Genomic DNA, 27,884 nt, shown 5'->3' on the forward strand with positions numbered 1-27,884 from the left:
ATACGCTCAAGGAGGAAAACTATCCTAAGGCAGCTAAGGTGATTGGGAAACAAAATTTTAACAGTAATATTCAATGTAAGAAGATTTTTTAACAATATAGGTAACCACTAGAATTAAAAATAAACTGGCAGTTGAGCATGGTAGCATTTGCCTGTAATCCCAGTACTTGGGAGGCTGAGACAGTAGAATCACAGATTTGAGGACAGCCTTTGAAATGTAGTAAGACACAGCAACTTAGACTCTGTTTAAAAAAATTAAAGCAGAGACGGGGGAGACTGAGGGTATAACTCAGAGGTAGAATTCTCCAGTTAACACACACACACACACACACACACACACACACACACACACACACACACACCTGGTTAAAAAGAATTGCCTATGATTGTTCTGGGAAGCCAGGTAGGATTCTCAAGGGAGGGGTCACAAACTGAATGTTGAGCACTATGTTTGGAGCAAGGTAGAGGTTCAGAAAGAATAAAAAATCATGTACAAAAGTCTAGAGGTATTCTGCAGTGCTGCTAAGATTAAGAAAAAACTTCAGCTGCTTAGAAAGTTTTCTTTCATCCAGAAGAGTGCACTTTATTTTATGTTACCTTTCAAGGTCATTCTAGAGACAAATGTAAAGGAATAAATTTCAAGTAAGCAAAGTTTTTATATCAGTGAACAGCTGCTCTAGAAGGTGTTGTCAACCCTTTACTAGTAGCACTTAACAAGAAACTGGATGGTCACGGTTCGTGTGGAAGGTATTCGTTTTGGGGTAAATAATTAGCTTAACTGACTCCAACCAAAAATACCTTCCAAATCATAATCTATGATTATCCAAAAATGAGCCAAAAATAATCTTGCATATATATAAGTACCCCTAACAAAATCAATTCTTTCAGGTTAACTGATCTCTGGTGATATTGTATTTTGTCAACAGGACATGCTTAATTACACAGAGACATCCATGTACCAGGACGATACAGAATCCTTATACTTCAAACCCTTGATACCATGAGGGTTCAGCAGATTCTGGTGCTCCAGTGTGGAGCCAGAGCATACTTTCCAAGAAATGCTCTGGGAAATGGACCTTGAATAAAATTATTCCCCCTCATTATCTACCCAGCTCCTTTTGCCTGGGTAGAAGAAGCTTATTTACAGCTAAATCTGCTTAGATTTCCCAGGATGGTGCTCACTTTCAAGACTGAGTCTTCTTAATCTATAGACCCAGATATTTTATTTCAAGATATTTAGAAAGTGACTTGAGAATCAGTAGGTCATCACTGAATCAAAATCTAGAACCTAGGTCTGACACTTCTTGTCTCAAATAATCCCCAACTTTAAAATTTGACACTTCTGCATGGAATGTTCCTAGATATAGACCCCAAACTTTGGAGGGACCATTGTCCTCTAGATAGCCAGCTCTTTGGGTCAATTGGCTTGAATCTTAAAGAGTTTATTTTTTGAGGATATAAAAAATTAAGGAGATCAGTTTATGGTTGACTTTTTAAAATGCTCAGAAAAAAAATTAAAATAAATTTCCCTAAGATCTACTTTTGTTGTGATTTACAGTCCAGTAAGGGAAGACCTGCCTTCTTAGGTGAGAAAGCTCTGAATGATAGTCCCAGCCTTTTCTTTGCCTCTGGTTCACCTGCTTAAGGACTCTATGAGAACTCAGGAAGTTTACAAACCCTTCCTATCCCTGGGGAAAGCATACCTTCAAAATTTGAACTTCCACAGAGCCATTAGAAGCGGTGGATAACCTCAGACCATGTTTCCCCAGCTTGCCACTGCGTGGTTCCTTTTCATTCCTCCTTGTGTCCTGAGGTTTCAACATTTGCTCCTGGGAACAGCCCACTCATTTCCCTCAGCTCCATTTTCAGTGGCATTCTGCTTCTTTTTTCATAAAACATCCTTCCCTAGGCCATATAATCTCTCTTCTTTGCACGTGCAGAGCTAAAAATCGAAAAGGTGTCACCACAGCAAACTTTAAGGAGTGCCCAAAATTTATCAGTGTTGAAGAATGCTGAGTCTGCAGAGAGCAAGGGGATGTATATGCAGGCCATCGATACATGAATGCTAATTCACTCACAGGGCCTGGATTGCTAACGCCATCTGCTGTTGAAATGACTCCATAAAAATAAAACAATTTTTTGTGTGTGCTTTGTAATAGCAAAACACATAAATTTTCCTACAAGTTGTCTAATTTGGAGGCCTAAATACAGCAATTGAAATAATAAGTAGAGTTTATTCTGATTTCTGAGTATTGGATTTTTTAATTTTATTTATCAATAATCTATTTTTATAAAAGAATGTTAATAAAAGTGAAATGAACTCCTAAAGAAATTGAAAAAGTAAAAGAATAACTCGAGACTGTTGGCTTCTATTTTATCCAGCAAGACTAGGAAGAAACAGGATCTAACAGATCAGGAGTTTAGTTACCATGAGCAGCTGAACTGTCCTGTAGCCTCAAACACCAAGGGCTGCATGGTACTAAACAGTTGAAATTTATCTTGAAGGAATGCCAGGGAACCCACTGGAATAATTGTTTGAATTTTTGTGGTTTTTTTTTTTTTTTTTTTGGTACTGACTATTTAATTCAGGGACATTTCACTTCTGAGCTTCATACTCATACTTGTTTGTTTGTTTATTTGTTTGCCTAATTGTTTATTGAAACAGGGTCTTAATAGGTTGCTGAGGCTAGACATGAACCTGCAATCCTTCTATCTCAGCTTTTCAAGTACTTGGATTACAGGTTTATATTACCACTCTAGGGTGAAGTTTGTTGTTGTTGTTTTGTTTTGTTTTAATAAATCCTATTTTTCTGCATAGTTCAACAACAATATAATTATTTTTATCACCATGCATATCTTTCTTGGAAACCATTCTCTTTTATACCTATATATTTTTATTTTTATCTATTTATTTTTTATTTTATGTGGATCATATTGAAAATGACATACATTCAGACTGTGCTTGGTGCCCTTTCCCACCCCCACTTCGTCTTTCCCCCTCCCAACAATGAGTGTCCAGGTTAACTATGCTCCATTTGCACTTTAACACATATTTGGATGTAGCTCCACCATTAATCAACCTCAGCATTCTTTGTCTCCTACCCTTCCATTTCAACTTTACTGAAACCATTGTATTTTTAATAACAGTCTTAAATTGTGAATAAACTTCCTCTTCATTATTATATAATTAAACATACCCATAACAGTGTGCTGCAGAATATTTGAATTAGAAAAGTAGCCCTCTTAATACTCATATTTATTAAACTAATAGTTATATAGACACCCATCACATTCACTGAGATAGCATTGAAGAACAAGTTTATATGCTTAATGAGCCAAGGAAGAAAACAAACAAACAAACAAAAAACACCCAGTTGCAAGTCCATTGGACTAGCAAAAATGAGTACAGGAACCATTAGTTCAAGGCAATATTTAGTTGCCCAAAATGTCAGAAAGATTTATCAATCACAAACTGCCTAATTGTAGCCTCAGTAACAACTTTCTCTTTGCATTGCCATCATATCTCTTTTTGCCTACTGGTCTTTTATAGTATGTTTCCAATATTAAGTTCCCTCTTGTTGACTTTATTCGTTATGAAGCTGTCAATCAATAATGCAATTGGGATAATAATGATGAACAAAGTGGACCCTGACGGCTCTCAATCTGGTGGTAAAAGGGAACATTATTTGAATAATCATACAATCAGATGTAAATCCATGACTATGCCAAGATCTGTGGGGAAGGGGGCTCTAATGTCCTGAATGACAATAAGAAGAGATCTGACCTTGTCAGGGAATTGAGGAAAGGTCTCATGGGAATCATGTGGTAGGCGTTAACTAGGCAAAGAGAAAAGGCAGCCATCAATTGCCACCCAAGCAATGATTATGGCTCTATCTGAGCCTATTACCTAGCGGAGCACAGAGTAGAACAACGTGAATCCAGTAGCACTGTTTATAATAAAGAGGCTGACTCATGGCTGACTCACTGTCTCTTCTGCAAGCACCATCTGATAGAGACTTCCATTTGCTTATCAGGACTGTGTGGTCTCTGCACAGATGAGATTCTAATTACCACCTCTAACCAGCTCTGATTGATTATTTCTTTGCCTATTTTATCTGCTTCTATGTAGGGACTTTGAGACTCTTTCTTGTCACTGCTACTTATTTCCCTTCTCCTTCTGCACCAACTAGTTTCCTTGGCCCCTCTTCTTTTCTATCATTATTTGTCCTCTTCTCTCTTCACAAACTTTCTTCTCCTTTACCTTTTATTCTTCATTAATTTTTAATTTATTTATTTTATCTTTTCTTTTGATGTTCACCCAAATGGTACTAGGCTCATGTTTGTACATACAATATAATTTACAAAGGTGTCTCATAGAGATTATTTTGTTTGAACCCAATAGCAACTTTGCAAAATATCTAGATAAGAATAACTTATCCTGTTTGCATACTGTGACAGAGGACAGGTGGTTTCCTCTAGCTTCTGTGTCTGAGAAGAGAGGAGCCTTGACTGTTGTCTAGATTCCTGACTTCTAGCCCCATGCTCTTACCACTGCTTTAAGAGAAATATCAAAAATATCCCAACCCCTGCCTTTTAGTCTGAATGGTAGACATTCTTCCCGATCATGTCTTGAACAAAAATGGTCTAGACAAAATTCATGGTCAGAAGGGTTTTTTGGTTTCTCATCAATCACCTGAGATACAGCATTAGTCTCATATGATGCTATTTACTGGACATTGCATTTAACCTTGGACTTAACCACTTATAAGGAATTATTTTTATTATGGTTTTACTTGCCTGACTATGACCTGGGAGGTCCATAGCTGGAGAAAACAGGGATGAAGAGGGTTGCTTTGAGTACCATTTGTCAGCCTTCATTAGATTACTCATCCTGAGACATCCATCTTCATATATCCAAACTAAATCTAGTCTTTTTCTCTGCATATATTGCAAATTCCTCAGAGACTCTCAAATTTCATTAGGATTTGTTTACTTCCTTCTTCTGGCCAATTATAAGGGAGTTTAAAGAAAGAGCACATCCATATTCTATGCCACAGGCCAGATGTCATTCTACTACCAGAGAAGAAGTCAGTGATCTTTATTCTTTATTTAATCTCTCTGCTGATTTTCAGTCCTGCCAAATGTTTACTTCACTGAAGTATGCTTTTAAGATGTCAGTCGGCAACCTTTATTGACTGATGGATTGCATTTGGGAAAGGCTCCTGCTTATTACATGGAGAATCAGACTGCTGAAGGGGAACAGTGCAGGGACAAACTTCCTTCATCCATCCATTCAATCATCCGTTGACTTGATTGATTAGCCTCTTATCCATTCATTCAACTAGGCACTTATTAATTGTCTAGAATGTGACAAACATTCTGATGAGACCTTTGGAGGGGGAATGGCCTAATTGTCACCCTTGAGTTGCTCAACGACTACTGAGGGTGACGAATGTTGAATATTGCAGTAATTCACTAAGATTTTTTTTATCTATGTAATCTTGGAACAAAAGAATGAGTAACTGATTTGGAGAAACTAGCATTCCTGTTCATATGTAAGTTTAGCAATTTTCAAGTGACATCAAACCCAAATGGGTTTGGGAGCAAAATAAAAGAGTACCCTGTTCAAATAAAGGAAGACCTCTGCTCACATGGTCTGGTATCAAGTGGCAGAGATGTTTTCCTTCTAGAAAATTGTCTATAAAAGCCACATGGAAGTTAAAAGGTAGCTATACTCTTCAAATTTGCGAAGGAGAAATCTTCTGTGGTCAAGCAATAATTTTGAATATTGATAAGAAATTGTATTTTGATATCAATGTTGCATGATAATGAAATCTTTGGGCAACCCCACTCTACAGAGACTTCCCTGCATTCTTGAGGTCATATCTTGTCTTCAAGTCCATCTTCTGGATATAGAAGCATAGTATAATTTAAAGAACAAGGCTTTTAATTGTACATTCATTTAAATCCTAGCTTCAGCACTTAAATGCTGCATATCAGCTTGCGCTCTTATTGAATCTCTCTGAACTTCTGTTTCTTTAATCAATAGAGATTAATATCTATTTCATAGGATAATTTCAAAAGTTTGTGTTTTAAAAAATATGTAAATGTTCTACCATAGTTCTCAAGAAACAGTAAGTACTCAGTAAGAGTTCACTCTCTCATCTACTCCTTTTCTTTTTGATGTAATAGAACCTCTTTTCTTATGCTTTGCATACCTGTAATCAATTGCAAAGTCTGCATTCATTATCCATTCAACAAACATTTCCTATGGACTATTAACACACCCTCAGAGAAAGTCAGTCATGTGGAAGACAGAATACAGCAAGAGATGGAGAAGAGAGCAGGTGAGAGAGAGAAAGAAAGAGAGAGAGAGAGAAAGAGAGAGAGAGAGAGAGAGAGAGACAGAGAGACAGAGAGACAGAGAGACAGAGAGAGAGAGAATGCCTCAAGAGTCCCAATACCCTTTTACACCCAAAAAGATTAATTTCTTAATGAAGAAGTCATGAAAAGGATATTTTTGCATAGTACCACCTCATTTTACCTCCTTAATTTACATATAATCATATAATTTGGGTGAATGCATATGTGTGCTAGCTCACATATATATACATATGAATGTTCTGTCTATGCCTTATGTTTCCAGTAACTATCATTACCTTAAAACGGTTTGTAGAAAACTAGAACATACTCATCACCAAGATCCCTTCATGGCTGCTTCGATAGCAAGTCAAATCTCTGCCATACAACTAAATTCTTCTTTGTTTTCTCCTTTTAAGTTTCTCTCATACTAGACTGCCCTTACCTCATCATGTAATTTGAGCCCTTTCAAAATCAAACTGTAACAAATGATTTGTAAAAGTTTCTTCTCCTACTGAGACTTCAAGAATAGGACTCCTGTTCCCTGGGAAACATATTTTCTTCACTTTTCACCATTCATTTCATTTTAAAAGAGAAGCCAACTCTCCTCTTTACTTTTTCTCTTCTCTCTCTGTAGTTTTGAAGAGTTATAAAGGCATTAGTAGACAAGTAGTAAGTGTAAATTCTGCCACTAGTTTCAACTGCTCAACTTTGGGCAAGAATATTAATCTTTCTTTTTTTTAGTGGTACTGGGGTTCCATGGAAGCCCTTCTACTTCCAGGCTACACTCCCAGACCTATTTTTTATATTTTAATTTGGAAACAGAGTCTCTTAAACCAGCGCGGCTGGCTTTGAACCTGCGCAATCCTCCTGTCTCGGCCTCCCAAGCACAGGGATTACAAGCATGCACTACCATGCCCAACAAGAATATAAATCTTTCTAAACCTCAGTTTTCTCTTCTATAAATAAGAAAAATCATATTTAATTTATAGGGATATTATAAGATTAAGTATACTTGGCTCTTAAATATTGGCAATTATAATTAAAGCTAAGCCCATTTCTCTACCAAAAATAAATTTGTATTATATTCAGGTATGAAAAATACCAAGAATAATGGTAGTGGTTTCATTTCCTCACACTAGTTTTATTGTTAAGTTGAGGCATGTTTTAGTGGGTTGGATGTGCTACAGTTTATAAAACTATGGTGCCAGATCACTATAAATAGATATATAGAGAGTTATCCCATATATCTTCCAATATATCTATGCTAGCAAATAATTTGGGTACATCAACAACTACAACAGCTTTTACCCTTGTGTCTAAATCTTCACAGATTTTTTTCTTGTCATTATTCCCTAAACAATATAGTTTAATAACTATTTGTAATACTTTTATTGTATTAGACATTATGAATACAATTCATATACAGATTAAATTATGAATTAAATTAATCTCTAGGTGAATTCAAGTATACAAGAGTATTTGCATAGTTTTAAATGCAAATATCACAACCTTTTACATAAGGATCCTGATTATCCTTGGGTTTTGGTTTCCATGAGGGTTCTTAGAACCAATTCCTTTCCCCATGACCACCTCCCCAACTCCACTGGAGTTTCTCCTCCACTATCTGAAGTCCCTCCCTAGTTTCCGCATATGAGAGAAAACATTTGACTCTGCACTTCCTTTGACTAACCTTACCTCACATAATATTCTCCAGGTCCATCCATTTTCCTGGTGTTTTTTATTATTACTATTTTGTAGTATGTTTTTAGAACACCTTCTGCTTTGCTCTTTGTGTTCAAGAGTTCTTTGACTATTTGGGATTTTTGTATGGTTCCTTATAACATTTAGAATATTTTTTTAGTTCTATGGAAAACATCAGTGGCTTTTTCCTTACTCTTGAGTTTTAAGAGTTCCTTGTGTATTCTGAATGACAGTCCTTTATCTTATATATCTTCTACAGTTATTTTCTCTTAGCCTGTAGCTGACCTTTTCATTCTCTTTATGGTAACTTTCACAGACATATTTTTAAATAAAGTCCAGGTTTATTATTTATTGCATGAATTATGCCTTTGATAATGCATCTAAAAAGTCATTGTTGAATCCAAGGTCAGTTAAATTTTATAATGGGTTATTTTCTAAAAAATTTAAAGCTTTACATTTTTCATTTAGGTCTCTATCCATTTTGAGTTGATTATTTTAAAGGCTATAAGGTCTGTATTTTCATTTTTTAGCATGTGAATGTCCAGACTATTTATTGAAAATACTATTTTGTCCATTATAATACCACATTCCTTTATCAAAGATTTGTTGACTATATTTATGGGGTCCTATTTGTAGTCTCTGTTCTGTTCTATTGCTCTATTTGTTTATCATTTTTCCAATATTGCATTATATTAATTAATGTAGCTTTGTAGTACATTTTGAAATCAGATGATGTCAGTCTTCAAGCATTGTTCCTCTTTAATAGTTTATTGACTCCTCTGCATCTTTTGCCCCATCAACAAATTTTAGTATCAGTTTGTTGAAATACACAGTATAACTTGCTGGAAATTTGATTGAGATTGCACTGTATCTATATATCATGCTGGGAAGAGCTGCCATCTTGACAATATTGAGTTTTCCTATTAAGGAACCTATAAAATCCCTTCACTTTATTCACTTTGATTTTTTTCATCAGAATATTTTAGTATCCCATATGTAGATCTTATAGATTTTGTGAGGTTTATGCCTAAGCATTTTATTTTGAGATGTGTTTATTTAAAAGACATGTTTTTATTTTGGTTTATCTTTATTCCTTGCTAGTATGTAAGAAAGTGATTAACTGCTGTGCACTTTTATGCAACCCTACTATAATTGCTTATCGGTTCTGGGTGGTTTTGTCTTTTTGTTTTTCTTCAATAAGAAAACTCATATGTTCTCTTCACTCATATGTCTGATTCACTCATATGTTCTTCATATAAGATTCACTCATATGTTCTACATATATATAATTATATCATCTGTAAACAAAGTTTTATTTCTACCTTTCAAATCTGTATAGTTTTAATTTTCTTTACTTGTCCTACTGCATTAGTTAGAACTGCCATATTATGTTAAAAAGCAGTAATAAAAGGGAACATACTTTTCTTGTTCCTGATCTTAGTGGGAAAGCTTTAAGTTTTTCATCATTAAGCATGATCCGAGCTGTGAGGATTTTATAGATATTCTTTACCAAGTTGAAGAAGTTCCCATGTCCCTCATTAATGGAGAGAGTTTATCATGGATGGTATTAATACTAAGCAATTTAGAGATGTCAGGCATTAACTCAAAGAGTAAATAAGACATTCAATAATCAAGGCATCAAGGGAGAAAACATGCATGTAAATAAATTGTTACCATTGTCATGTTACAACCTTAACATACTGACTTATAATTTAAATGATGTATCCTTCTGATATACCTCTATATTGTAAACTCCTAGGAAGCAAAAAAAGATGTCTGCTTTATGGTCATAATCCTAGCTCGAATGGAGCCCTCCTGGAATACTGTGAACTCTGATATACTTGTTAAATGAACAAATATATAGAGTATGGTGATTAGGATAGTTGATGTCTGAACCTGATTCAGTGGAATCCTAGTAAAGCTAGTGTTAAAGAGAACTGTGGTCAAATATTATTCCAATATTTATAACAAAATGGAAAGCTTCCCATGTGTACAAAAATGAAGAGGCTTATGCAGCCAAGAGGATTTCACACTCCAAGACCAAGGAGAGAAAGTGTCTGGAGTTAGAGAAAAAGTTAATAATTCAAAGAAAATCAAGTACTGATGTAACTAGAATATACTTTTGTATGCCAAGGGATCAGACTACAAATGTTTGTTCAGGGAAGAAAATGATGATTCTTCTAAAATCAGTTTGTGTTCATGCCAATGTCCAAAGTGAACTTTCAGATTTCACCAGAGATAAAGAAAATAGTTATTGGAAACCTTGAATGCTATGCCTATGAGGAGTTTGAATCAGCCTTTAGTTCAAAAGTAGGAATCTGGAGAAAAATAAGTCAGTAAGGAATAAAATTTGTTTTTCTATTGGAAGAGGCTAGATGTGAAGCAATGATCTTCCATTTAATTTCCTGATGAGATGATGAGAAAAAAGGAATCAGAAAATCCACAGTGGCTCAACTAATTGTAATATAAAGATTTCTATGGAATAGGCAGAAAAAATCATATAGCTGGAAGAAGCTACAGGATCATTTTTATAAGCCAATATCTGAAATATCCCCCAAGAAGAGGATAGCTGAATGCTTCTTTTAAGAATATTTTAAGAGCTCAATAACATTTAAAGGTTAGTAAGGTGTTTCTATATATTTCTGTAGTATCTCAAAATGAATTACATTAATAATAATTAATGATGTGTTAATGCTACTGTTCTGTCAAATTTTCTATAGTAATTCTTTTTTTTTTTTTTTTTTTTTTTTGGTGGTACTGGGGTTCCTGGAAGCCCTTCTACCTCCGGGCTACACTCCCAGACCTATTTTATACTTTTTTATTTTTGGAAACAGGGTCTCTTAAGCCAGCACAGCTGGCTTCGAACCTGTGCTATCCTCCTGTCTCCGCCCCTCTAGCGCGGGGATTACAAGCGTGCGCCACCACGCCTGGCTATAGTAATTCTTTCATAGATGTTATATACAAACTTTAGAGTTTTATTAACAATGTTTGCAGGGAGCCTTAAGAATACTAAGAACATTGCACCTGTTGACAGCTACCAACTTGTACCAGCCTTTTTTATTTCACATACTTTTTTTTTTTTTAAATAACAGGTCATGGGCATTGGATCAGCCTCAGTGATCCAGCTTGCCTCCCTAAACAGGTGATGTGCATTTCAATCTCTACATTAGCTCAGGCAGCCATTACCAGAGTGTCTTACCTTCCTAAGGCTGCTGTAAGAAGTTGCCGCAAGATAGATTGCTTAAAACAGCATAAATTTATTGTCTCGTAGTTCTAAGTGCTAGAGTCCAAGACAAATGATTTCAGAGAATCGTGGTCTTTCTGAGACTGGTTAGAAAATCCTTCCTGGCCTCTTCCTAGATCCAGGTGCTTTGCAGGCAGTCTGGAGTGGTCCTTGGCTTGCAGATGCATAACTTCATTCTCTGCCTCTGTTACTCTCCTTGTATACCTCTGTCTTACATAGCCATTATATGAGGATATCAGTGAGATTGAATAAGGGATCCAACTAGACTCCAGTATGACCTCATCTTAATTAATATACCTGCAAGGACACTATTTTCTACTAATATGTCATATTCTGAGCTATTTAGAGTTAGGACTAACATATCTTTTAGGAGAAGATATAGTTCAAAACTTAAGGTGGAGGTAAACCTCTCAGGACTTGTGTAGCTTCAAACGCTCATGGTCCAGCCAGTGTCTGCCAAGTAGTTGTTGGATAAATCTTTGTTAAGTGAGTGAAGAAAGAATACATAAAGATGCTACTCTGTCTTTCTGAGAATTGAGAATTTGGTCTCTGTATATCCTATCCAAGAGCATCTTTTTTTTATTTGGCCTCTGTTTCCATGTCGCTACTGCAGGCCCAGCCAGACAGAGTAGAGTATCTGCTTTGCTTCAAACTCCATGTATTCTCTCATTTGTACCCTTCCTTATTCATAAAACATCCTCCCACTCCCCATCTCAGAATGGCGAGTCAGTGTTCTCCTGTCTATTTTGTGTGAGGTGAGGGAGTACTGGGGACTGAACCCAGTAGTGTTCTACCTCCAAGCTATACTTCAGCCATTTTTAATTTTTGTTTTGAAACAGGATCTCACTAGATTACTGAGAGTCTTGCTAAGTTTCTGAGGCTGGTTTCAAACCTGCAATCTTCCTGTTTCAGCCTCTAAAGTCCTGGAATTACAGGCATATGTTACCAAGGCCAGCTCCTCTCCTATCTTATATAAAACATATCCCAAATGTTGTAGATAAATTAATATTATTATTATTCATTTTATGTACCTTCCTATCTCCCCACAATAAAAGCTCCATAAAGTGAAAAACTAAGTTGTGTGTATAGTCATATGCTCAACACCTAGCACAGCATCAGATGCCAATTTGCCTTAAAACTCTAGGCAAAATAAATTAAGAAAAGTTCTTTTGGTTCTATTTTCTTTTTTAATCAACAATAATAAGTGTGTATATTGCTAAGTGTGTATATTGCTAGTGATGTTTGAAAATGTGTACATTGTGGAATGAGCAAATCAAAGCAATTAGCATACCCATCACCTCAATTATAAATAATTTATTTGTGGCCAGGCATGGTGATGCACTCTTGTAATCTCAGTACTTGGGAGGCTGAGAAAAAAAGGATAGCAGGTCTGCAAACAGCCTCAGCTACTTAATGAGGACCTCTGCAACTTTGTGAGACCCTATTTCAAAATAAAGAATAAAAAATAGGCTGGGGTATAACTCGGAGGTAAAAATGTCCCTGGGTTCCATCCCAAGTGCCACAAAATAATAATTTTTTTTAATTTTTGTGATGAGAAATTTTTAAATCCTCTCTTTTAGGTCTTTTAAATTTTATCGCATTTATATGTTAAAGTATATCATGTGCATTAGAGAAGGAAGGATGAGGAGGTAATGGGGCAGGAATTGGGTAAGGGCTAAATGGGTGATGTGTGCATGTATGTCTCTACCATCTTGTATCCCATTAAGATGTGTGACTATAATAAAAAAATTTTATTAAACAAAAAATCACACATTGCTAACTATTGTCACCTTAGTATGCCGTAGAACATCAGAACCTATTTATCCTTTCTAACTATAACTTTTTACTTTGATGTTAAGTGAAATAAGTGAGACCCAGAGATACAAATGCCATAGAATCTCACTTCTATGTGGGATATAAAAAAATGTCAAACTTATATAAGTAAAGAGTAGAATTGTTGGTTCGCAGAGTCTGGATAGAGAGCAGAGAGAAGGAAAAAACTAAAGAGGATTTGATACATTGGTTAATGTAGAAGTAATGGAACTTTAGAGAAGGAGAATGAAATCATGTATTCATTTTATAGAAAAAATCCTTTGGCAGAAGCATGGAGACCATGCAGGGAGGAGGGACTTTTAGAAGGAGCCTAGTTAGGGATGTCTGCAGAGTCCAGAGAATTATCCAGGTGCAAGATATCATAACACTGAAGTAAGACCGCAATGGTAGCATGATTTGAGAGCCATTTCTGAAGAAACCCTTACTGCATTCATTGGGTGATCAGAAGTATTAGATGAACAGAAGAAAGGCAAATGCAGAAGTTTCTAAATAGTGTGATTGGTCAATACCACCCTTCACCAAGATAAAGTTAGAAAGGGATTCTAATCTGGGTGTGGTGGTACATGTCTGTAATCCTAGTACTTGGGAGCCTGAGACAGGGAGATCACAGGTTTAAGACCAGCCTTAGCAATTTCGGGAGAATCTCAGCAACTTAGGGAAACCCTGTTTCAAAACAAAACATAAAAAGTGCTAGAAGTGTATTTCAGAAGTACAGTGCCCCTGAGTTCAAGATCCAGCATGTATACTCAGGGAAAATGGTAATTTCATCTTGGAGCAACTAAATGAAAATTTGGAAGTAAAGAACACTGACTGAGCTGCCTATATGGATTTGTTAACCATTAATATAACACCACTCGTTTATTGATCTATTCAACAAATATTGAGGCCCTAGTATATGCCAGGCCACAGACAAACTTTATTGTAATATGAGTATCATGAAGGAAACAAGTAGGGTACTATTAGGAAAATAATACACTGGTATCTAGTTTAGAGGGAGTGGCCAATATCTGAAGGGGAAAAAGGAGCTCTTCAAGCAAGTGCTATCGAAAAGGAGTGAGAAGTTTTCTCACAGATCCAAGTTTTGGTGATAACATTTATGAACAGCAGGCAGGAAAGAGGATACCATTAAGAAGACTAAGGAATAGAGAAGGGAAACAAACAAACAAAAAAGAACTAATTACTTCGGCAAAAGGAAAAGAAGTTCTAGAACTGTATTTCCCATCACAAGAGCCACTAGACACATATGACCATTAAATACAAAAGACTTAAACATTTCCAGCATCACAGAAGTATATAGAGGAAAGTTTGGAGTGTCAAGAGCCACAGAGAAACTAAAAATAGCTATTCATCTCTTCAAGATGGATTCTGAGTAGTGATTGACTAATCAAATGGAATTGTAGCTTAGAAGTGTGTGTGTGTAGACTTCCAGGAAGATGGCGACCAAGAAAAGCAGGGCTTAAGAGCCCCGCTAACAACCAATCTCAATTACCACAAAATCAGCGCCTTTCATAGCCAGAAAACACCATCGCCAGAGAAACAAAAAAAAATCACCAGGCTCCAGAGAGAAAGCGGACTGAGAACAGAGCTCAGAGTCACAGAGGAGATACACTGGCCTCACGCCCGAGGACACGGCAGCAGCGCTTTACTGCCGGCGGCAGCGGCGAATTCACCGGGCAGCTACAGCAAGCCGAGGTGAGCCACTGCGGAACAGCCAGGCAGGATTTCTCTGCGCAGGGAGCATCTAAAGCTCCCAGTGGCTGAGCTCAGCACACGCCGCAGGGATTCAGAGTGGAACTCAAAACCAAGAAGAAATATGCCAGCCTCACGGCCGAGGGCGTAACAGTGGCGCCATATTGCCACCGGAGGCAACAGCATCGAATTCACTGAGTCCAGTACAGCTACATCTGTTTACTCTAGAACAGTGAGTCAAATTGTGGGCCACAGAGGAGAAATCCCAGTACTGTACTCCCTGGGACTTGACCCAGTTGGGGAGTGGCGGTGGCAGAGATATCACACCATATGAGAACGTGCAACCTGGCACCCCCCACAGTCTAAAGCAGCCTCTATCGACTCTCTGGGTTGGAGACTCTGTGATACAACCCAGTAAAGGAGTAGTGGAGTCTGAGATACCACAGACTCGAGATCCAGAGCACCTTAAGTGAAGTCATAGTGACCCAAGGGAAGAACCCAGAGAAGGCACAAACTTCCGAAATCATGGGAAAAAGGAATAATACTGGAGCAATGAATGCCCACAACCCCACAACATCAGAACCCGATAAAACAGAAAATCAGAGATTTCTAGAAGATCAAATCAGGAAAATAACTTTAGAAATAATAGAGGTGCTTCGAAAAGAATTCAGAGAGAGCCAAAAAGAGATAAAGGATGCAATTAATGAAGTAAAGGCCTCAATTCAAAGCACGAACAACCGATTAGACCACATGGAGAACAGAATCTCGCTCTTAGAAGATGATCATTCCAAAAATGAACGCATAGTTTCTAATCTAGAAAAAAATATCCGACAGCAGGAATCTGACATTGAAGAAATATGGGCCCATTTTAAGAGAGCTAACCTAAGAATAATTGGAATAGAGGAGGGAAAAGAAAGTGAAACCAAAGAGATCAACAATCTCTTCAAGAAAGTAATAGCAGAAAATTTTCCAAACATAGAGCAAGAGGTTGATACACAGGTCCAGGAAACTTATAGAACTCCCTTTAGACAGGATCGGAGAAGAGGATCCCCACGCCACATAATTGTCAAAATGTCCAATGTGGAAGCCAAGCAGAGAATCTTAAAGGCAACAAAAACAAAGGGCCAAGTGACATTCAGAGGCAAACCAATTAGAATCACTCCAGACTTCCCAAACCAAGTCATGAGAGCCAGAAGGGCTTGGAGTAACATATTCCAAACTCTGAAAGAAAACAATTTCCAGCCAAAAATTTCCTACCCAGCAAAACTTTCTATCAAATTAGATGGAGAAATAAGAAGCTTCCATGACAAACAGAAACCGAAGGAATTTATGTCTTCAAAACCAGAGCTAGAGAAAATACTCAAAGAGATTAACTACAAAGAAGAAATAGGTAACACACACCAGAACCAGAGAAACAAGATTTTCCATCCAACAGACAACTAGATTGGTTATCTGTGGAGATTCATTATTTATGTTAGTCTTCTACCTATCTCTAAATTGTATTGTTTGCCTTTATTGTTGTTAATTTTTAGGATTTCTAGTTGGAATATTAATATACCTTCAGATATAGCATTTGGAAATATTTTATCCCATTCTATCAGTAATTTTTAACTCTGTTTACATTGTCTTTGGATATACAATATTTTTTTTTATTTTTAGGGAGTTTGTATACTCTTCTGTTGCCTGTGCCATTGAAATCATATCCAAGAAATCACTGCCAATTTCATTGTTGTGAGGTTTTATGACCCAGATTTTCTCCTAAAAGTTTATAGTCTTAAGATTTATATTTAGGTCTTTTATCTATTTTGAGTAAATACTTGTATATGGGATTAGGTAAGGGTCCAATTTTATTCTTTTCCATGTAAGCATTATTTTTCAACAATATTTAGTTAAAAGATTATTATTTCCACCACCAAATGTTCGAGGAAACCTTGTCAAAAATAACTTGACAATATAGGGAAGAATTTAGCTCTAGGCTTGTATTTAACTCCAATGTTTTATATATCTGCCTTTAGAACAGTACTACACTGTTTCAATTATTGTAGCTTTATATGGTTTGAAATCAGAAAATATATATCTTCTAGCTTTGTTCTTTTTCAAGATCGTTTTGGGTATCTAGAGTCCATATTCCATATTAGGATAGATTTTTTTTCTGAAAAATAAATATATAAATATATGATAGTTTCACCTAAAAAAAATAGAAAAAAAATATTCTCTGGTAAGAAAGAAAGCAAAAAGAAATATTGAAATGTTATCTTTAAGTCATCAAAAGCTTGGTATCAGACAAATGAAACTGTTATGTGAGATTATCATTTTTAATTTTGGATTAATTGCTATAATACTAGATGTCAACCACTAAGCCAAGCATGGGAGGGAGGGATGGGGAGAGAATGGGGTGGGGATCGGGTGGGGGCTGACTGGGCGATGTGTGCATGTATGTCTACAAAAGTTTGTATCCCACTATGATGTATGAATACAGTGCACCAATAAAAAATAAAGAAAAAAAAGAAAAAAAAGAAAAAAAAAGAAGTGTGTGTGTGTGTGTGTGTGTGTGTGTGTGTGTGTGTGTGTGTGTGGTGGGGGAGTTGCCGGGCGTGGTGGCACATGTTTGTAATCCCCGCACTTGGGAAGTGGAGACAGGAGGATCGCGCAGTTTCGAGACCCTGTTTCCAAATATAACTATAGAAAATAGGTGTCTGGGAGTGTAGCCCAGAGGTAAAAGGGTTTCCAGGAACTCCAGTATCACACACAAAAAAAAAGTGAAGGGGGAAAACATGTTTGTCACCATTTTGCTGGCTTTTCCTGCCACTTGCTTTATTATATGGCATAGCAACTTCCAGAGAAGCTACATTCAAGACCAACCTGGGTTTTATGTTGGAGTCAAGACTAGAAGAGGGTTCAGTTTGAGGAAGAGCTAAATGAGTGTTATTTGCATGTATGCCTCTACCATCTTCTACCCCATTAAGATGTAAGTTACAATGCACCAATAAAAGAGAGAGAGAAAGAGAGAGGGGGGGGGAGGAAGGAAAGAAAGAAAGAAAGAAGGAAGGTGTTTCTCTACAATAATAGGGATGTATCCAAATTAGAATTAGGAGAATACCTTGCCAAACTTGAACCAAAATATGTCTTTAGTTAATCCAAAAAATTTTCTCTATACTATATTAATTGCAGAGGATTTGAGCATCTAACAATTAACTAGAATTTTATTGTACCATAGATCTCTAGTTCAGAAGACATTTTAACAAATATTTCATGAAATGTGTTTGCCTTTATTTAGGAAGATATTCAGGGATTATCTTCCCAAATTCTGTTACTGGTTTTACACCCTGACTTTAACAGTATTTTCAAAGAATATTTTAATATTTCACCAGTCACACGAGCTGGAGAACAGAAGAAACAACTATAAAATAATAGCTTTGCAAAGGTTATGGCTTTATTTAATAAGATTGCTAAAATACTTCCTTTAAGAATTAACTATTCTTTAAAAATTCAACATGCACCAGTGTAGCAGATGGAGTTGATGATTGATTGATGAGAAGTCACCTCTCACATGAATGACAATGAAGTCAACATGGCAGCTGGGGAGGCCAGGGCAGAGAGAGATGTCTCTTCTCCTCCCATCCTTCCACTAGCATCTTGCTTTTACTGAGGGTTATAACCAAAACATTATAAGATATTATTAATCACAGGAAATAAAGAAATCATGGGGTGAGTCAGGGAATAATACCAAGGTAGTCACAGATGAATCTGGGAAGGAAAGAGTAAATAGGAAACTGTCAGGATCTTAATTTATCAGTCAGGGTCCCTGATTATAGGACCCATTTGGTCCTTGGAAACTTGTCTATGTGCAAACAATTCCCCCTTGGGTGAGCAATTTGTGCCCCTCCTTTGCCAGGCCAGGTGATCTCAAAGCACATGTCTAACAATGCTCTCAGCCCACCAAGTAGCATAACCAAATATGTCATAGATAGTGTTGTGTATGTGTGGAGAGAGAGAGAGAGAGAGAGAGAGAGAGAGAGAGAGAGAGAGAGAGAGAGAACTTGATGGAATAGTTTTCAGCCAAATTATCATGAAATTTTAAAGATTGAATAATCTATCTTTTTCGTTTTTTTTTTTTTTTTTTTTTTTTTTTTTGGTGGTACTGGGGTTCCTGGAAGCCCTTCTACCTCCGGGCTACACTCCCAGACCTATTTTTACATTTTTATTTGGAAACAGGGTCTCCTAAGCCAGCGCGCGTGGCTGGCTTCGAACCTGCGCGATCCTCCTGTCTCTGCCTCCCAAGCGCGGGGATTACAAGCGTGCGCCACCACGCCCGGCTTATCTTTTTCGTTTTAGAGATGAAATGATTAGAAGGTGTGATTATAAGTGTGAACATATGTGAGAGCAAGATTTTGCTGCTTTATTTATCTTTTTGATAAATTTAGTCAAAAGTAAATTAAGATGGAAAATATTTATTAGATTATCATATTGATACATGAATAACTAAAACCTTTAAGTATTTTAAAATCAAACTGATTGAAATTGATAGCTTATTTATACTTGTAGGAAGAAAACTTATTTGATTCTCTTTACTGAGGATATTATATGTGGTTTCAAATGTGTAACTAATTTCCAAATTTTCTTTGGAGAAGAGGCTAAAAGAGAGTTCTACAAAGTCTGTATCCTAGCAGTTAAACCCAAGGCTTTATGTTACTTTCTCCAACACAGCCCCTGGCTGTGCAGCACAGGCATCTCTACAAACTTCTAGAATGATTAATTAAGCTTCTTGCGAGCAAACTTCAGAGCCTTAGAAGCAGCACAACATGAAGTAAATACTTAGTCTTGCAAATAGAAGTTACTATATTCGCAGAGGAGTCTCCCCCTGAGAGAAGAAACCTTCAGAGTCTTCACATTGTTCAAGTACAATGTCTGAACTCCTCTCTTGACATCTGGATTTATCTCAGTTTGCCTCAGTATTCTAGTCTCCCTTAATTGATGCGGCATGCCATTCACACCGAGATAGTCCCTGTTCTCTAAACACATCTTGCATATGGTCCACTCTGGCCCTGAGTTCGTGCAATCCAGTGAAATACCCAACCTTCTACTTCCTTCCCTTTCTACTAGAATCTGTCCTTATTTATCTAAAATTCCTTTTGTTTTCCAATTTCTCTCTAGCTTTCTCATATAAGGGAAAACATTTAATTCTTTACTTTTTGAGACTTGCTAATCTCAATTAGCATAATGTTCTCTCATTCCATCTATTTTTCTTGCAAATGATAGTTTTTTTCTTCCTTGTGGCTGAGTAAAATCCTGTTGTATATGTATGTGTATGTGTGTGTGTATTCGTTCTCTCTCTCTCTCCATATATATATATATATGCATATATTCACAGTTTTGTTACCCATTCATCTGATTATGGATACCTAGGCTGTTTCCATAGTATAACTATTATTGAAAATTATGCTATTATAAATATGGACATGCATCTATCACTATAATATTCTGACTTCAGTTCCTTTGGAAAGGCACCCAAGAGTCATAAGGTGGTTCTATTCATAGTCTTCTGAGGAACCTCCATACGATCTCCATAGTAGCTGTACTCATTCGTCTTCCCACCAACAGTGTATAAGGGTTCCTATTTTCTCATATTTTCACCAGTATTTATTGTTTTGCTAATAAATATTGGTATATTGTTATAATAAATAATGGTATAGTGTACAATTATTTATTTTTCTTGATGATTGCCAATCTAATTGTATTTCTAATGATGATGAACATTTTTCCATATATTTATTTGCCATTTTTATTTCTCCTTTGGAGAAGTCTTTATTTAGTTCAGTTGTCCACTTTTTAATTTGGTTGTTTCTTTAATTAAGATTTTTAACACCTGGCTTGGTGGTGCACGCTTGAATCCCCGCGCTTGGGAGGCTGAAACAGGGGATCACGCTGGTTCGAAGTCAGCCGTGCTGGCTTAAGAGACACTGTTTCCAAATAAAAATATAACAATAGGCCTGGTAGTGTAGCCCAGAGGTAGAAGGGCTTCCAGGAACCCCAGTACCACCAAAAAAATTAAAAAAAGATTTTTAAGGTCTCTGTATATTTTCGATATTAGTCCTCTATCAGAGGAGTAGCTAGCAAAGATCTTCTCCCATTCTGTAGGCTTTCTCTTCAGACTCTTTTTTTTAATGTACAGAAGCTCTTTAATGCTATCCTACTTATTGATTCTTGTTTCTATTTTTTAAGCTTGGAGTTCTCATTGAGGAAGTTTCTACCAATGCCTATATGTTGGAGAATCGACCCTACGCCCTTTTCTAGTAATTGTAACTTCTTTGAATCTTTGGTCTAATTTTTAGGTCTTTGATCTATCTTGAGTTGACATCTGTTCAGATAGAGATATTGGGATTTAATTTTATTCTTTTTTAAGTGGGTAACCAATTTTCCCAACGCCATTTGTTAAAAAGGCTGTCTTTTCTCCAACTTATGTTTTTAGCACCTTTGTCACAAATCAGCTGACAATAAATGTAAAAACTTGTTACTGTATTTTATATTTAATTCCATTGGTCTATGTGTCTGTTTTTGCACAGTACCACCCTATTTTTATTACTACAGCTCTGCAACAAAAAATGAAATCAGATATTTTGATGTGGTTATTACTCAGATTTTTTTTTCTATTCTGAGTATTTTGTTCTTCCCTATGAATTTTAAGACTGTTTTTACTAGTTCTGTGAAGAGTGACATTGGTGTGTTCATAGGGATTGAATTGAGTTTGTAGACCACATTGTTGGTTTATTATTTAGTGTGTGCCTACTTGTTCTTCAGAGATCATACCTCTTAGAAGGAAAAGAAATGAGTAAACATTTACAGAATACTTGCTTTATGATCCTAGTACTTATTAAGTTGTTTAAATTAATCTCTACAACATCATAAAATAGATATTTATATATAGTGATAAAATACAAGAATACAAATAATTCCTATATTATCCATCTGTTAGAGGATAAAACGGTGATCCAAATGTATATCTACCTAATTCCAATCCTTATAGTTTCCCCAGTTTTATCCCTTTTACTTATTGATTATTTGAAAAATTGACCAAATTATTTGAATAAGAGATATGTTTTGTGCTATTATTCTGAAGAGCTACATAATTAAGGCGTAAGACATGGATTCACAACCAAACAGCACCTTCGAAGTTCTCTGTAATTGACCTCCAACCAACCACCTTTGTTCTGCCCCCCTTTACAATTATAGGAACAACACAGGTCTTCCTATGGTGCTAAAAAGTCTCTGTGATCTCCTACCACTGTCACCTGTCCCTACAGACACTGCTCATATGAACACAGGGGCACTTTCAGAAAAATGAAGAAAAGAGGGGTCAAGGAGACTATCTGACTCTTCATGCCTGACTTCAAAGAAAATTTTTGTCAGTGTTTCCGGGGGTGACCAAACTCATGTGCTATAATGCTATTTTTATTTTCCAATTGAATTTAATTGCTCATGATGCCAGAAGATGCTAATAATCACATTGTTCCCATTGGGACAAGAACTATGGAAAACCATGTTTTTTAATATACTGTTATTGGTATATTGTAACCATATATCGTATTGAGGTTTATATTGATAGAAACATACATACATACACACAGCACTCAGTTCATTTCCCTTCATATTCCACCTCGCTCTTTCCTCCTCCCTGTTCATGGTATTGAAATTGGTATTGGTAGCTTCGCAAATGTGCATAGGACATTAGTTTGAGCTGTTTTCTTTATCAAGTCTCCCCTTCGCCTCCCTGCTTCCTCCCTAAACCTCATCCTATTATTCTGCTGGTCTCTCTCCTTGTTTATCTAAAGTCTCTTGTGTTTCCCAGTTTCTATCTTCCATATGTGAGAGAAAGCACATGACCCTGGGTTGATCTCATTTAGCATACATAACATTCTCTAGTTCTATTTTTCTGTAAATGACATGATTTTGTTCTTCTGTATGGCTGAGTAAAATTCTCTCTAGAGGTTTTTGTTCCCAGAGTCTCCAAGGTAATAATTTAAAAACATAAACCAAGTCATTATTTTCTGAGGCTCCTCATTTCATTCAGAGTGCAAGTGAAAGTTTTTTAAATGGACTACAGGGCCCTACATTGCCTTTCTGACTGGTAGGCAAAACTCTGTATCTATTTCTTATTGTTACTCCCAAGTAGACCTTGGGACTACAATTAGACCTCAAGTATCTATTTCTTATTGTTACTCCCACAGTTAAGTTACCTTACACTAGAAAAAAAAAAAGGATTTTGCAAATGTAATTAAAGTTACTAGTTAGTTGATAATATAATAGGGAAATCATTTAGTTGGGACAAGCCTAATCACTTGAAAAGCAGAGAGTTGATATCAGAGAGATTCCAAGAAGGAAAATAACTCAATGCGCTCTTTACTGGTTTGATAACAAAGGGACCTAAGATGTAAAGAAAGTCAGTGGCCTCCAGAAGCTAACACTGACCTCTACCTGAGAACCAACAAGAAAATGGCCTGTGATGAGTCCTTTTACTTTTATTTATCAAGCTGACTGAGCCTTGGATTTCCAAATACTTAAACACTTTTCTGGTGAGTTTATGAGATGAGATTAATATTGGAATCAATATTCTGAAGCAGATGGCCTGGCCCTCCCCAGTGTGAACAAGCCTGCTCAATTCATTGAGACTAAATAGAAAAAAAGGATTGAGAGAGAATTCTCTTCTGGGCTGTCTTTGAGCTAGGACATCAGTCTTTCCTGCCTTTAGGCACAGGGTCCAACTGTAGCTACACCACTGGCTCTCCTGGGTCTTAAGTTTGCAAACCCTAGGATTCCTCATCCTCCATAATTATAATGGCCAAATTCATATTCATATATATGTGTGTGTGTGTGTGTGTGTGTGTGTGTGTGTGTGTGTGTGTGATATTAGTTCTATTTATCTGGGACATGCTAATACAGTCCTACAACCATAATAAACTGAGCAAACTTGGAAGCATATTTTTTCAAGAACTTCCTAATAAAACTCATGACTTCCATCTCATGAGCTATGAGGCAGATAGTCCAGTCAAGCCACCCAGACTTATGACCTCCAAAACTGTAGCATAATAATAAATGTGACTTTAAGCTGATTAATTTGTAGTAATCTGTCAATAGGAAATTTATACCCTGACTTTGTCGGCTTTTACTGTTCTTTTTTCCCTCCCTCACTCAGCCACAATGGCCACCTAGTTCTTCCTTGACAACAAAGGGCACCATACACACTACAGTCTCTGTATTGACTGTTCCCTCTGGGTAAAGTGCTCTGTCATTAGATATCTACATGACTCCTTCCTTACCTCCTCAGTCCTTTCTCTAATATCACCTTCTCAGGTGCCCATCCCTTCTAGACTTATCCCTCTACATTCTCTTTTTCTCCAAAATACGTATTGCCTTCCAATATACTGTATAATAGACATATTTTGCATCTGTTGCTTATTAATGGTGTACCCTCATTAGAAGGTCAGGTCACAAAGACAGAAATATTTGTTTAGTTTACAAACATTTGGAGCACCTGGAACAGCTCCTGACACAGTAGTTGCTTATAAAGTATTATTAAAATAAAATGAATTAAGTCTATGTCAATTTACCTCTGACTTAATGCATCACCCTGTCACATACCACAGTTCAAGCTGTGAGGTGAATTTTATACTCTTCCTCATAATAAGGTTATATAGATCTAATACATCACTTTATGCATGAAAATGTGGCAGCAAAAAAAACCTCTGTGTATCATCAGTATAAAAATAGATTGGATGGCTCTTTATCATTCTTACATCACTGAGAGCAGGAAATAGAATAGCAACTTGAGTAACTGGAACTGAAACATTTGAGAAAGGGGGCAGGTGATACAAAAGGCACTTTGATCAAACCTAAGGTTTACAGAACACATATTTTAAAAACTACTTATATTTGATGGACGTAGTAACACATGCCTATAATCTCAATGCTTGGGAGGCTGAGACAGCAGGATTGCAGGTTTGAGGACAGCCTCAATAATGAAGTGAGACATTTATCAATTTAGGGAGACCCTGTTTCAAAACAAAAAATCAAAAAGGGGGTGAGGGTATAGCTTGGATATAGAGTACCCCTGGGTTTGATCCCCAGTACTATACACATACAAAAAAAATTTACTTATATAGAAAACTCAACTATGTGTATTTTAAAATCTCTTATAATTCTATAATCCCATCATTTTTCTGAGTTCTACCCAAACTCGGAGAACTGTTGGCTCAAGAGTTGATCTCTTACTTTTTTGATGATGATCTTCAAATCTGCCCTTGCGGGCCTCTCTGAGGACCCAGTTTCCTATCCTTTGTCTCTAACTTCCTCAGCACATCTCCACAGGCTATGGACCACTAGCTAGACCTGAGGATGTCTAAATCACACCCTTTCTTTTGATGACCCTGCATCCCCTATTCTGCTGCTGCAGTGACGTAGAAGCTGGCTCTCCCTTTCCCCATGACTGCCAGTGTCTACATGCTGTGCCTCCCTTCGTGTTTCTTCCTTGGTGCTGCCTTTTCGTCCTCACTGCTGCCCTTCTTTGTTGAAGCTGTCACTTCCTCACCCCTGGATCACTTGGGCAGCTTTCTAGGGGTTTTTCTGTCTCCCATAATATCTGTACTTCCTTCTCAATCAACCCTGCACATAGCTTCATCCATCTCCATAAAATATATTTAAATACTCTTTTTTTTTTTTTTTTGGTGGTACTGGGGTTCCTGGAAGCCCTTCTATCTCCGGGCTACACTCCCATCGGCTACACTCAGACCTATTTTTTATATATATATTTTTATTTGGAAACAGGGTCTCTTAAGCCAGCGAGGCTGACTTCAAACCTGCGTGATCCACCTGTCTCTGCCTTCCAAGCGCGGGGATTACAAGTGTGTGCCACCACACCCGGCTTATTTAAATATGCTTAATACTTCAGTATCTCTTGATCAGTCCCCACTGCCTCCAGACTATTTTAATAAATAATCAAAAAATAAACCCACAAGCTGACATAAAAGATTTTTCATGAGCTGGTTCATTCAGTCTATTCTTTTTATCTTCAAAGTCTCTCCCTCCTTTTGGATACATCCATTCAATTAAATTTTTGTGGTGCTCAATGCAATAACAGATATATTAATAAACTTTTGTGGGCACATTGTAATCATACATCATATTGAGGTTTAATGTGATATAAACATACAGGTGCGCCCACTCCCTCCTCCTCCTGACAGATCATATTAAAATTGGTATGTACATAGAATTGTTTGAACTGTTTTCTTCATCATATCTCTCCTTTCTCTTCCCCACCTCCCTCCTCCAGATCCCCTTCCACTATTCCACTGCTATATCCTATTTATATGAAGTATTTTTTTTTTTTTTTTTGGTTTCTGAGTTTCTCTCTAGCTTCAACATAAGAGATAAAACCTGTAACCCTTCCAATTCTGAGGCTAGATAATCTCACTTAGCATAACAGTCTCTAGTCACATCCATTTTCTGCAAATGACAGTTTCGTTTCTCTTTATGACTGAGTAAAATTCCATTGTGTATATATATCACAATTTTGTAACTCATGTATGTTACAAGGACAGATAAGGAAGGGAGGCTAGTTTTAAAAACTGTTTTCAAAGTAAGGTATGGTTTTGTGTGGTATGTTGGTGTGGTTGTTACTGTGAGAAACTGGAAACATCTGTCTTGTTAGCCTTTTTCTTTCATTTCATTTCTTTTATTCTTTTTTTAAAACTGGGAATTAAACCTAGGAGCATTCTACCTCTGAGATATACCTCCAGCCCTTTTTCATTTTGAAACAAGGTCTAAGTTGCTAAGTGATTGAGGCTGGCCTCGAACCTGAGATCCACCTGACTTATCCTCCCAAGTAGTAGGATTATAGACGTGCATCACCACACTTAGCTAGCCTTTTTCTTGGTGTGCAAATGTGTCTTGGTTTGGGAAGCAATTGTCATAAGTAGTAAATAGCTGGTATGTATACTTCAGATGAGATTAAAAGAAGCCAAAATCGCGAGTGGGTCACCCCGTGAGATGTGTTCCTCATTTGTTTCTACAGGGAACCCCGCAAGGTTGTCCTGCACAAAGGCTCCACGGGCTTGGGCTTCAACATCGTAGGCGGGGAAGATGGAGAAGGCATTTTTGTATCCTTCATCCTGGCTGGTGGACCAGCAGACCTGAGTGGGGAGCTCCAGAGAGGAGACCAGATCCTGTCGGTGAGTATTTCTCTTTAACCTTAATTCCCTTTATGCCTGACATCCATGAAAAAAGCCACTTTAATTCCAAAAGAAAAGTGAACAAGCAGTGTATGGCTTCAGGTACAGCCATTGCTGTTTAAATCATGCTCAGGTGCTTGATCCTCGTTATACTTCCATTCAATAGAAGTAAAAGGCTGAATCCTTTCCTTAAGAATTCCTGAGACATATTGCATCCAGTAGAACATTGAGGAGTGCACCTTTTTAAAATGCGATGATACTTATTTTATAAAAATAGAAAATAGGGGTGGTGGTGCACAGTTGTAATCCCAGTACTTGGGAGGCTGAGACAAGAGGATCGCACAGGTTTGAAGCCAGCCTCAGCTACTTAGTGAGACTCTCAGCAACTTAGACTCTGTTTCCAAATAAAATATAAAATAGGTCTGAATATGCAGCCTGGAGGTAGAAAGTCCCTGGGTTCCATCCCCAGTACCGCACACACACAAAAAAGAAACATTTATTTTCCCCAAACTTGTGACCATACTCTTAAAATCTTTAAAATGTATATAGTTGGACACATATAACGATGTGAGAAAATGCATAATCTAATGCCATACACTGTGTGCTGATTGTGACAAGTGGCAGAAACAGCACCATTTATGTAACTCAAGAATTTCTAACGATGATGTTAAGCTCCTGTTATTTACCAAGCATTTTATAGAAATATTGTTCAATACCATGTGTTAAGCTCCTATTTACCAAGCATTTGATAAAAATAATGTATTAAGCTTCTAATATTTACCACACATTTTATTAAAATACTGTTTAATACTACTTTACTAAGGTATGACTGAT

General features: G+C 36.8%; 1 protein-coding gene across 20 annotated transcripts in view; it reads left to right on the top strand.

Moving 5' to 3' along the window:
* The window catches only part of DLG2 (discs large MAGUK scaffold protein 2), a gene marked incomplete at both ends in the record, with an annotated part of 2,113,672 nt that overhangs the window by 1,679,317 nt on the left and 406,471 nt on the right, over window positions 1-27,884 (top strand). For all 20 annotated transcript variants that reach the window (XM_080704556.1, XM_080704554.1, XM_080704555.1 and 17 more), the window contains one exon: window positions 26,894-27,050. In XM_080704556.1, coding sequence (XP_080560682.1) covers window positions 26,894-27,050 — 157 coding nt within the window. The remainder of the gene's footprint in view (window positions 1-26,893; window positions 27,051-27,884) is intronic.

The sequence above is a fragment of the Muscardinus avellanarius genome (genome assembly GCF_963383645.1).
Source record: "Muscardinus avellanarius genome assembly, chromosome: 1".
Classification (NCBI taxonomy): Eukaryota; Metazoa; Chordata; class Mammalia; order Rodentia; family Gliridae; genus Muscardinus; species Muscardinus avellanarius.